The sequence below is a fragment of the Otolemur garnettii genome, unplaced genomic scaffold (assembly GCF_000181295.1).
Source record: "Otolemur garnettii isolate 467f Iridium unplaced genomic scaffold, OtoGar3 scaffold00011, whole genome shotgun sequence".
In the NCBI taxonomy this organism is placed as follows: domain Eukaryota; kingdom Metazoa; phylum Chordata; class Mammalia; order Primates; family Galagidae; genus Otolemur; species Otolemur garnettii.
The window spans coordinates 22459300-22471733 of NW_003852406.1; the positions used below are offsets into that span (position 1 = coordinate 22459300).

The 12434-nt window shown below is 50.7% G+C and overlaps 1 protein-coding gene across 1 annotated transcript in view; it reads right to left on the reverse strand.

The window, feature by feature from the left end:
* Positions 1–12434, reverse strand: part of TLE3 (transducin like enhancer of split 3) — a 49252-nt gene that overhangs the window by 14015 nt on the left and 22803 nt on the right. The window contains exons 6-8 of the mRNA XM_012801953.1: positions 11799–11873; positions 3283–3487; positions 1903–1919 (exon numbers count right to left, since the gene is read on the reverse strand). Of these exons, the coding sequence (XP_012657407.1) occupies positions 1903–1919; positions 3283–3487; positions 11799–11873 (297 nt within the window). The remainder of the gene's footprint in view (positions 1–1902; positions 1920–3282; positions 3488–11798; positions 11874–12434) is intronic.

Genomic DNA, 12434 nt, shown 5'->3' on the forward strand with positions numbered 1-12434 from the left:
TTTTTTATTGCTTCGGCTAGGCAAGGAAATATGAATGAAGCTACCTCTAATTGGACTCCAGACTAACCCCTCTGGGACAGCTTCCAGCCCGTCCCTCATACCCCTCCCACTCCGACACAGCCCTGTCCTTCCTGCCGTAGGCCTCATCTGTTGACAACCTGGTTTCCAAAGCCTGATTACTTCAGTCTACACCCCACCCCACGCCCCGTCACCACATGTGCACAGCCTAAAGTGTCCGGGCCTGAGCAGCCCAGCCCACCGTCCCTCCCACTGCTGCCTCTCCATTACTTCCCACTGGATTCTCCAGTGGCCCCTGTGTGTCCTCTGCTCTGTAAGTCTGCCATGCACAGATGTCAGCAAGCATGGTGAGTAAAAAGTTCAGCTCTTAGGGGTCCCCCACGGGGTTCTTTGAGCAGAAAGTTTTCCTGCATGGGGCACAGAGGAAAGAGGAAGAGGATGATATGAAGGATCCACTTCATTGCAGTGGGTCCCTGTGAACTGGGTCATCTAGATCCCGAGTCTTGTCCTAAGAGGGTCTTCCCAACAAAGTGGAGAGCTCGGCCTGGGAGGAATCATCCCCATGGTACAGATAAAAAAGAAAAAGAAAAAAACTCTGAAGCTCAGAGGGGCCAAGAGAGCTATCCAGTCTCATAAAGCCGAGACCAGAGCTAAGCCTTGAGGTGTCCGATCCAGCCATCCTTCTATCTAGGCAAACTGCCTCTCCAAACACACCACTGTTAGAGGATCAACACTAAAGCATTCAAAATGGATTTTCAGCTTCAATTATTCCCCTTCAGTACCTAGCCACTCTCCTCAGCCTAAATGTGGCCTGGCTTTCTGAGCACGCAGGCAGGGTGAGTGGAGAAGCCAGCATTACTGCTAACGGGAGGTTTAAAAAGTCAGCCAGGGAGGGGGAGTTTGGGGAGGGGAGGCGGGTAGGATTGGAGGGACCTGCCCAAGGAAGCTTCTGTCTAGATGGTTAGTTAACTGCCTGACCTTCCAAGTCCTACTTAACACGAGGTAATAACCAAAGCCATCCTAACAGATTAGATGGCCCCAGATACAAGGACGGCGATGAGGAATAAAATAGCTTTGCTAATCGCTAAAGGATTTTTTTTATCCAGACTCCACTGCGCTTATTCAGAAGGCTTATTCACTTGAAACAGAACCTCGGAGCCTCAGTGTGATCAGAAAGATTTACAACAAATCTCAGAGCTGGCAGACACGCAGGCGGCCTGGCCTTAATGCTTGCCTGCTAGCACTTTCTTAAACCAAGTGAAAGCCCAGAGCAGGGAGAAACCTCAGGCATTTGAAGGAAGTAAGGACACAGCGTCATGTAGGAGGCATCCAACCTGGGAGGTGGATAAGACCTCTGGCCCAGGATGTGGGACACCAGGGTCCTATGCCTTGGGTCCAGCCCAACGACTCCACAAAGCCTCTGGCAGGGAAGACCCAGTGCTAGTCAGCTGACCTCTCCAGTTAATCATCTTTCATATGAAAGGGAGTGAGAGCCCAAGCCCTTCATTTGACAAATGATGGACCTAATGCCTGGAGAGATGAAAGGCTTCCACAATGGAAGGTCACTATCAACAGGTGCCAGCAGTCCTATTTTATAACAGTAACTACCTTCCCCCCACACCTCACCACCAGTATCTCTGGACTAAGACATAGTCATCAACACATCAGCAATGAAGCCAGGTCTCCCAGCTCTGGCACAAGTAAACAAACAACCCTCAACTCCAACCCAGAGCAAAACAGACAACCCAGATGATGGCTTTGGATACCACGGACGGGTCTTAGGTCTGCAATTGTAGGGGCGAGCCTCCAAACCAGAAGCCCTGAGTCCCCTCCTCCTCCCAGCACCCCAAAACCCCTGTGGCTTCCATAGTGCTCAACACTTACCGCACTGGATTCTCTCTCTTTGAGGAGGGAAGGCCAGGGCAGGAGGAAGGTCAGGATCCATAAGAGAAAAGACAAAAAGAAAAGGGAAAAAGGTCAGTTCCAGCTAGCTTTTGTGATTTGCTAGTTCACTGGTTTAAAAATTAGCAGAAGGCCTGGCTCTCTGTCTTTGTGGGTCAGACAAGGAAGGGTCATTAGGGGGCCTTTCTCAGTTTGGAAATTAGCCACCCCAACTCCAATCCTTCCCCCATACCACCAGTCCCCAGGGTGGGCTAGGGGAGGCCTCTGGCCTACTTCTCCCTGACACTCCAGAAGGGTACCAGCTTCACTCTCTAGTGGTTAGAGTTTTTAAGGCTACAGGCTTGAAAAAGATTATGCCATGTAAAATATCCATAGGATCTGAGAGTTGAGCACATTATTGTTTAAAAAAAAAAAAGAAAGAAGGGAATTTGGGAGTGGTTTTTAAAATAAGCCCTTGGAAGCTGGAGCCTCTGTCCTACTACAGGGACAAAAATCTTAGCCTCTGGTTCCCAGGACCTGCACCAAGGAAGGATGGTGACACTTCAGGTCCCCAATGCTCAGAGACTTGGAAGGCATTGGCCATGTGCTCCAATAAATATCCAAGGTCAGAGCACATGAGGTGGCAACTTTTCAAAAGGATCTGCCAGGCCCTTCCTCTCCTGATCCCACCAGTCCCTCCTAACCCCTCCTTAGTACAGCTTCCTAAGTCCACCTGGTAAGGGCCAGGGTGAAGAGTTAGAGAAAAAGTTCTGACCCCAAGTCTTTCCAATCATCTCCCTACTTACAGGCAGTGTGAGTGTGCTCACTAGCCCCACTTACAGGCAGTCAACTAATACATCTTGACTAGAGCACCAACTGTATACCTTATCCAAGGCACTGATGAGACCTGACACTAAGGAGAAACCCAGGAATTTGGCCTCTGTCCTCAGAGGACCAATGCATCTGGCAAAGACTAGACATTTTCCAGGAGTGGGACATAAAGAGATAGCAACAAGGGCTCAGTCTTACACTCCAGCTCTTAAACTCTTAGAGGAATTTGAAAAAGGTCCCCGGTCCAACCAGAAAGGCATCCTGAAGATGTAGACTGGGGCTAGCCCTTAAAGGACAGGCAGGGTGCTTCAGATGAAGGGACAGGTGTCTTCAGGGCAGAGAGTACCAGGTGCAAACCAGGGATTGGGAAAAGGAGCCTGGGGACAGTGCCAATCAACATCAGCCAGGGATCCAACAGCTGGCTCCAAGTCTTTTGTTAACTCCCTGTCTTTGAGCAACAGTATTTGCTGTGTCCACTCACTGTGGGGCCTGCGGTCACCCACCCCTTGCTCAGCCCAGCCCCATCTGCCCCAACCCCTGTTCAAGTCGCACCTCTGTGGTCAAGTTCATGGTGGTTCTTCTCGTCCTTTACTGTCAGGTGGGCCTGGCTACCCAGCGCACCCAGCGCCAGTAGCCCAGAGCTGCTCCCTGTCACTGGGGGGATTCCTGGAGGCTGGAGGCCTGACGGGTGGGGTGGCAGCTGGACCGGGGGGCCATGTGTGGCATGGGAGAGATGCTGCGCCTGGAGCTGCTGCTGCTGCAATGAAGTTGGTGGTGAGCGTGCAGAGCACGGGGCAGGGGAGGCGCGGCCACCCAGAGGGAGCAGCGATTCCCAGCCCCCTCGCTCCTGCATTTGGCTCCATGGGCAGCAAGGGGGAGACAGCCACAAAACCTTTGCCCCAGCTCAGTCCACATGCTCATCTTGCTGAAAGAAGTCTGGTAATGAACTACAGTTTAGATATAGGATTTATGAGAGCAAGTGCCCACCCACCCACCCTCCAGGCCCCAGTTTCGGGACAGAATTTCTCAGTGTTTGTTTCCAAGCCCAATATAAATAATGCATGCATTGAAACACCACAGTCATTGGGTTCCCTCTCAGTGGAGGGATCCGTGTTTAAGCTTGCAGCAGCTGCGTGTCTGCTCATGCGTACATGCCTTCCACATTAGCTGCCAGCATCTCCCTCCCCGAGGCCATACCCTGGGGAAGACTCCCTAATTTGAGGGATTCTAAGCCTGCCTCACAGAGCTAGGGCAGGGCAGGCCAGTGCAGAAAAGTCTCCAGAGCAAGATGAGCTGGGGCCCAGAGAGCTAACATCACCGGAAGACATCAGAATAGAAAACAAGGCAACAGGAAGAGTGAAAGGAAGCTTTGGGGCCAAGCAGACCCGACAACGCCACCCCCAGCCCCTCTGGCACTTCCTAACATGCATGGGGCAGATGACCTCAACTCCCTGAGCCTCAGATTTCCTTATCTGTAAAGGGGAAAGTAGCGCCAGCCCCCAGGAATTACTGTAGATGATGCATGTGGCAGCTTGGGGCACAGAGCTACTACTCATGCAGCATCAGAACAGCAGCTGACAGGTGCTGGAAGTTTACAGTGGACTCCTGAGCTGTTCTAAAAACTCGACAGGCATCCACTCAGTACTATCCTCAATGGCAACAGTACCAACCCTCCATCTCCTCCCTATCCCCAATCAAGGACTCTGCTCCCCTGGCTCCAGAGCCCTCAGACACCCCAATCCGACACTAGCCTCAGGGGTTCTCCTTCCCCTTCTTCCACGTGGCTAGCTTGCACCACCTTAGTGCCCTCCCAGCAGCCGTGACACAGTGTACCTTATCACTCCTAAGACTGTGCCAAGAACCATGGGCGCTATGGGCCAGCTACTCAGTGCCAAGTATTTCTTAGAGATCAAAATACTTCTTATGAGTGGTTGGGCCTTGAGTATGCTGGTATCTACCTGTGCACACATTTCTTCTCAACTAGTTCAAGAGAAGGCAATCAACACTTACAGAGTACTGGGGCACTTAGCAAATATTATTTCTAAACCTCCCAACCACCTGGCAAGGGAGGTTATGTCCATTTCATAGATGACAAACTGATGCACAAGGAGCTGGAGTGGGCGGCCAGTAACCGGCCAAGTGCCACCACTAGTAAGTGGGATTTGGACTCAAATCTGTCAACCACCAATCTCATCCAAAGAATGTTCTGAAGAAGATCCTCCCCAAAGCAAAAGGAGTCAACACCTAAATAAGGGAGCTCGCCTGTCGATGTGAAACACTCTTTGGGAATTGCTAACAGATACCAGTACACAAAAGAGGTGTACAGTCCTGGCTGGAGGAGGCAGTAAGTGTTTGAAGTCATAGGTAAAAGGCACTCCCCCACCACTAAGTTGCAAACTGCCAACCTGGCCCCATTTTTCAAAGTCAAAGGCAGCCACAGTAGCCACTATACTCCTGGCCCCAAAGGGCTCCTTTCTTAGCTCTGGGTGAAAGGCTGGTACCACAACCATTGCTCAGACCAACTGAGTGCCTCTGGGATGGCTGCTGCTGGCCATTATGGACGCTGGACCCCATTTCTGCCTGAGGACTCCCAGTAGACTCCCAGCTAAGGAGTGGCATCAGCCAAGTTCAATGCAAAGATTCAGCCCCTCCCCATTCAGAAGAAACTCAGGCTCCTTTAGGACAGGAACTTATCCACCTTTCTTTTTAAAGAAAAAGTAATTTTTTATATCTTATTACAAAACTAATACATGCTCATTGTAAGAAAATAAAAATAATACTAAAAATAAACATAGGTGAAAGTGTTTTTTAATCTTCAATGAAAAATTGAATTCAATCCCACCCTCAAAAGGGTCTACTCCTCATCTGCCTAGATTTTCTCCTATGGAAATCTATACATTTAAATGTATTTCTATACAAATGGGCTCTTGTGAACTATACTGTTAGACAACTTAATTTTAATTGAAGAGTGTTCTGAAGAAATCCATTTGTCCTCCTCAATGGCAACCCCTGGTGTGGGTGGACCACACAACTTTATCTGGACGCTCAGTTTTAAAAGGGAATCTCTAGTGGGGCCTCTTTGGTTTTACACCCATTGCTGGTAGGCCCTTTAATCTTGCTGGTGAAAACAGTTCAGTAAAATCCCAGAAAGCAAAGACTGCGGTATTTAATCCACTTTTTATAGAACACAGCCAGTAAGATCCTGTGAGGAAGAGATAAGAAAGAGGAGGGGGAGGAGGGCTTCGAAGAAGTTACTGCTGTCTGCGGACAAGGCTAGCTCCCTCCAGTCTTTTTCTAGAGATAATGTCTCGAAAGGCATGGCTGAATAGTTCCAAACAGACTGCCTCTCACCTTGCCAGGTATGATCACCTCTCCTAGCCAACCTGCCAGGCTCGGCTCTGCCTGGTCCGAACACCACCTACCCTGGATGCCTCCTCCCTCCTGAGAGCACTCACAGCTCCAGAGCCCAGAAGTCTGAAGTGGACTTCCAGCTCTATCCTTTATCAGTGTTTGTCCTCAGACAAGTCAGCTGCCCTCTGGGTCTCAGTGTCCTCATCTGCAAAGACGAGGATCAGAGTGGAGCCCATGTCCTCGGGTGGGCAGCGAGCATGGGCATCACTACATGTGGACACAAAGCAGGTGCGTGATCAACACTGGCAAATGCGAAGAACACGCCACAGATGTAACCGCCATCACCTTCCTCTTTACACGATGCTTGGCAACTTGTGAGTTCTAGGAATTCAGGGACTTTATCTAACCCATCCTGGCTCCTCTAACAGTGCCTAGCATGTTTCCTCGGTAGTCATTCCTGGGTGAATTCAATGAAAATGCTGGAAAAGGTATACATGCAGAGGTTAGCAAGTAAGTCAGCAAAGTGCTGTCTGAAAGCAATCGACTGCCTCCCAGACCTGCGCCTCCTCGCCAAGGCCCAACTAGATGCAGCTATGAGTTAGTCAGGACAAGAAGCATCAGTGTGGTAGTAGGTGTTCTGCTTCCCCCACATGAGAGCCAGTGAGCCGGCATCCGGACCTTGGAATAAAGGCAGCTACAGCTGTTTGGAGACAGTGGCTTTCAAAAAGACGTTGAGCTTCCCTGAAAGAGTGGATAGTTTTCTGCCTTAGTGTGTCATGTAGAAGCATCCTCTCAGCAAAAGAGGAAAGGAATCTCCCGTACAAAACTGAAGATTTTCTCATGTTCAAGTATAAGAATAACCCACTCTGCATGGCCAGAAGTCACTTTGAGGTCTTATTGGGGGAGGCTTGAAGCCACCGTCAAGCCTGGCCCAACAGATGCCTGAAAGCAGCGACACTTTTAGCAGGGCAGGGCTAAAAACTTCCCAGGCTTCTTCCTGGGGGAAGCAGGGAGAAGCAGTGCTAGGACTTACTGGGTGGAGGGCTTACTATCATCAGTCCTGGCTGCAATGGAGTAAAACAAAGTTTTCTCCCTGATGGGGCAGGGGGACCAGCTGACAATGACTCACCAGATCCACCATCCCCGTCACAGCCCAGCCCTCCATAGCCACCCTCAGGCTGTATTCCTATCCCCTGCAGCACAACGTACAGAAACACAGTGACATCTGAGTGGGAGGGTGACACTGTACTCAACTGGGGAGCTTTCCCCATGGTAGAGAAATAGAACTACTCCTACAGTCTGAACCCGCCTGTCTCCAGTTTCTGCCGTTCCTTCCAGTACCAGAACTTCTCCATCCATGATATACGAAAGGAAGTTGACAATTCCCCAGAAGGGGGGCCGGGGGCCTGCAACTAAGCCCGCCCATGCTTGCTTTTCTCTCCTTTAACATCACACCAGAACACAAGCAGGTCAAAGAACATGTCCCCTGGGACATACGTTGAGTCCTCCCTCCGTATGTGTGCCACAGGCCCACGGCCTGGGCTGGGAAGGTGCGGTCACTCTTAGGAGAGGCTGAAGGAAGATCTCGCTGTGTGTAATTGGATTATGCGCATCACACTTCGTGCCTTTACTCGCTGATTTAACGCTTCACTTCTCAGGTTCATGATTTGGGTAAAACTTAGTGAAGCTGTCTAAGCCTTTTCAGAGCCAATACCTGCCAAGGGCTCCCACCAGAGGATGCAAAGACAGGGCCGCAGCTGCATAAAATGCATGCTTCCTGTGGTCCTAGGGAAGCAAGAGCGGCCTCCCACCTCCGACTGTTCTTTCTCCATCACACAGCAAGGTGGGCACCGCAGCTCAGCATGGACTGAGCATGTAGTGCTCACAACGCGTGTCACCCCCACTTTACAGATGGGGGAACAGACCCAGCAGCAACCAGAGCCAGGACTCAAACCCAGCAACACCCCTCTCCCCACCACGGCTGCCTGGAAGAAAGAAAGAAACGGACCCTAAGGATACTCTCTTCGCCATCCTTTTCCCACACATAAAATTCCATCACCTGAATCCAGCTCAGCCACACCTCGAAGGGAAGGTAAAAACCTTAGGTGTGGCTTTAGAACACCCTGGGTACTTTGTGACAATGAACTATACAATGTTCCTCTTTCTCCCTGCCCCTACTTAAAAAAAAAAAATTAAGTCAACACTTTCCATCATCCCTTGCTCTAATAATTCCCAAGGAAACGAAGATCAAAGTGTCTGCCAGTGGGTAAGCAGGTGAGCACCCTCTACTTCCCAGTCCTAAGGCTTCGAGCCAACACACTGCAATGTAAACAGAGGGTCTTCCTGCTCAGCTGCGCATGCCTGATACATCAGCTCACGGGATCTTTCATCTGCTTGGGAAAGACAGACAAGGCCTTATGCAAGTTGCTGACCAAAGGTCCAATTTCCCTCCCTGTGCTTAGCAATACTGTCCTAGAGGAAAGGACACAGACACAGAAACAGATCTACAGGAACCAACACAGACAAGCTTCTAGCCCGTCTTCCTCGGGTGGGCATCTGAGTCCCCTGTGGACTAGCAGGGGAGTGCATGGGCCTGCCTCCCTCCAGCTTTGCTTCCCTCCCCTCTCCACCCTCCTGACCTTGAATGCTGGCCTTCCTTACCGGGAAGGAAACCCCCCAAAATACTTTAATCCTCATGATAAATTTGCCACTGCTGACCACTATGCCCAGGCCAGATGGACCTAACTGATTTCTCTTCTGAGTTGAGCTGAGTCACAACGTCATGACCCTTCCAACTCTATGCCCAAGAGAGCTATTAAAAAACCAACTATAATGGGTGTGCCATATGAACCCTGTCTAGTCCTCCTCCTCTTTTCACGAACAGGGAAACTGAGACCTGGAGGAACACAGTGACTTGCCCAAAACCCTCCTGACTCCCAGACCAGGGTGCCAGGCTGCTTCTCCTTCGGAGTGGCAAATCCACTAGCTGCTGCCCAGGGCCTCCAACTCTTCCTTGCTGGGGCCAGGATACCTGCCCCTCTGCCATTGGGCCCTTGCCTTCCTCTTCCCCACCCCAGTTCCGGAGGCTGCTCAGCCACAGGGTTGCTCTCAGCCCTCCTCCAAGAAGAGATAAAGAAGGCCCCGACTAGATTAGCAGCTCCTTCAGGCAGGCAGGGCTCCCAGCGTGAGCATGCCTCAGCTGTCCGTAATTCCTGCCTTGTGAGGCTCTGTCAGGCGCAGCGATTAGACGGCTGCCTGCTTAATGACAGGGCGACGGCTGCATTCACTCAGAGAGGAGAAGCAATTACCTTGAAAATGGGGGTCACAGGCCCCACTCGTTGGCTTTAATTGAATTCCAATGTCTGCCTCAAGCTGCCTTGACCTGGCTTGTAGCTTCCTAAATACTCCTTAAAGGAAGTGGAGCTAATCCAAGCGGTGCTTCTTCCCCAATTTTAGTCCTTTCTTAAAACTTTAAAAAAAACACAAACCTTATTTTCATAAGAGGATTTTGATTCCAAAGAGGGAAGCAGATGGGGAGCAGGGACCCCACTGTGGCCACTGCAGGGGTGGTAGGGCTTAGCCTGGAAACCCCCAAGAAGATGCCTGGGAAGGAGGAGTGGGAAAAAAAGGAATTTCAGGTACTGGAACTCACTGAGTATATACCCTGCCCCGACATCCCCTCTACTACGAGCAGAACCACCTCACTGGTCACGGGGACAACAGACATGGGCCACAGGGCTGCAACCAAGCTGAGGAGAAGAGCCCTGGCCTGGCTTGCTGCTAGTGATCCTACATCAGTGCCCCTCTCTGAAAATCAAGGGCATAGCTAGATCAGTGGTTCTCAACCAGGGGCCACTTTGCCCCCCACAGACATTTGGCATTATCTGAAGACATTTCAGGGTGTCACCAGTTTGTGTAGGGTATGTTGTTGACACACACAGTGGCAACAAATCAAGAACGCTGGTGAACATCTCACAATGCACAAGACAACAAGGATTTCATCTGACCCCAAATCTTCAATGGTGTCAAGGCTGAAGAAGCCTGGGCTCCAGGACCACTGAAGATACCTCCAACTTTAAGATAGGACTTTCACTTCTGGGGATGCTGCCTTCCAGCACTGAACACATCCTCATGTTCTAGTTTCCATACCATTCTCTGCCCCTGCCACAGGCTAGTTGAAGGTCTGCTCTTCCCCCAGCAAGGCCAGAATTCACACTAAGCTCATGTTTCCACCCCTCCCCTAGCAGTACTGAGCAGCCCCCTATGGGATTAGGAAGGACAAACCCATCAGGCTGCCTGCACCAAACAACTCTGTAATCATTTCGGGTCCTGACAGTGTGTGGAGAGGTCAGCGTCCACAAGCAACACTCTCTGTCACTGTCACTGACTTCCCAGTGTCCCTGGTAGGAGTGAGGAGAGCCCAGACAGATGAGCCGGCTCACTCTTGCCTTTCACAGATATAGCAACTGAGGCCCAAGGAAGAGAAGGAGCATGCCCAAGGTCACTTGGGAAAACTCTGACTGAAACCCAGGCCTCCAGGTTTCTCCCCCAGATGAAGAAGTCAAGGGTCATCATTTATCCTGTCAAGCAGAAGAAACTTCGGAGGCCTTCAGTTACCATGAAATAATGACCTAAGAACAAAAAGAGGAATGAAGACCAACCAGGATCCCAGAATGTCCAGGCTGATGGGACCTCAGACAAGCAGTCCACTGCCTCCCAAGCCTGACTACTCTTCAGAATGATCTGGAAAACTTCAGAAACACAGATTCCCAGTCCGACCTGGAGACCTGTGGAAAAGAGCTCTGGGGCGAGTGACTTGAAATCTGTACTGCCCAGAAGCTCCCTGCACCAGACCAACCCTACAGATGGGGACCAGGAAGCAGCCATCTCATCAAACCCCTTCACTTGAGGAATGAAAGGTCCCACTGAAAAAAACTGTGAGATTCTCTTAAATATCTTTAGCCTCACACAGAATAGCAAGCAGGGGAAAGATGCTATTGGGTCCAAGAAATGCACTGAAGATGCAAGGCAAGCGGGAGCCCCGAAGGGGAGAGATCTGACTGCCCTTTTCCACCAAGGGGGCAGACCAGTGGTAGGCCTCAGAGCTCTCTTGAGTAATTTTCGTTCCCTGCAAGACAGGACCTCTGGAAGGTCAGCAAGACCTCTCTAGGTGCCCCAGCTGTAAGTCCCAAGGGCACATAATGGAAGCTCAGCCAGGCAGCTTAGCGCAGGGGCAGCAAGACCTAAACCCAAATTCCACAGCACGGTGCACACCCACAGTACAGCAGAGACAGTTCTGATCCCAGGTGGCCAAAGAAGGGCAGACCTCTGCCAGGGGGAGGCAAAGAGGCCCCAGGGGAGATGTGAGGGGGCAGCCAGGTACTGGTGGGTTGGCCTGGCCTCAAGGTGATCTCAGGCCTCTGCCCTCCTCAATGGCAGGGATACCAGAAGCCAGGGGAGGACAAGGTTGATGAGTGTAGAGGTGGATTTCAGGTGTATCTGCACCCCTTTAGCTTGGGGTCTGGGAGTCATTCGGGGAGCCAATGGGGAGAGAGCCTCAAATGGGTCCAAGCCCATGGGATGCTTGCAGAAGCCGGAGCCCTGGGGCCGCCATTCTTTGAGGCCAGCTAAGGTCAGGGTCAATCTCTGGTTATGGTAAATGAGAGGAATAAAAGGGCTATACACACGGTGAGAGGCAGACTGGGGAGTCCACGTACCCCGATGATGGCGTTCAGCTCCGTCATGGTGACCTGCTTGGCGCGTTCCACCGCCTGTGCCACCTGCTGCTGGTGCTGGAGGGAACAGGGTGTGGTTAGAGGTGGCCATCCTCCCCGTCAGAGAGAAGGCAGGGGCTGCATGGCACAGGCAGGGCCTCTAGGGACAGAGTCCCCAGAGAAGTCAGAGGAGCCCCATTGAGCAGGCATAAAACCCAGGTCAGGAGGTGACAGGCTATTTGACTTTTTCCTTTAAACCGTTTTCAATGAGCATGTATTACTTTTGTAATCCAAACTTGAAGTTCTAAACTAGAGATGCAAGCCAGAAGATGGCTATTAGTCAACCACACATATAAAACATTTTTTTCCAGGAAATCTGAATATGAACTGGATATCAGATGATATTACAGAATGATTATTAGTTTTCTAAACACGGCAACAATATCATAATCACGGAGGAGGTATTCCCCTTTTTAGGAGATGCTGTTATACTAGTTATCTTGCAACTTCCATCCAAAGGGTTTGGAAGAAAAGTACCTGTGTTTAGACATGTGTATGTATACCTAATATGTCTAAATAGTGAGGAAACAAAGCATATTTCTAGATAGGTAAAGAAAAGAGCAGTAAAATGAACCCTAA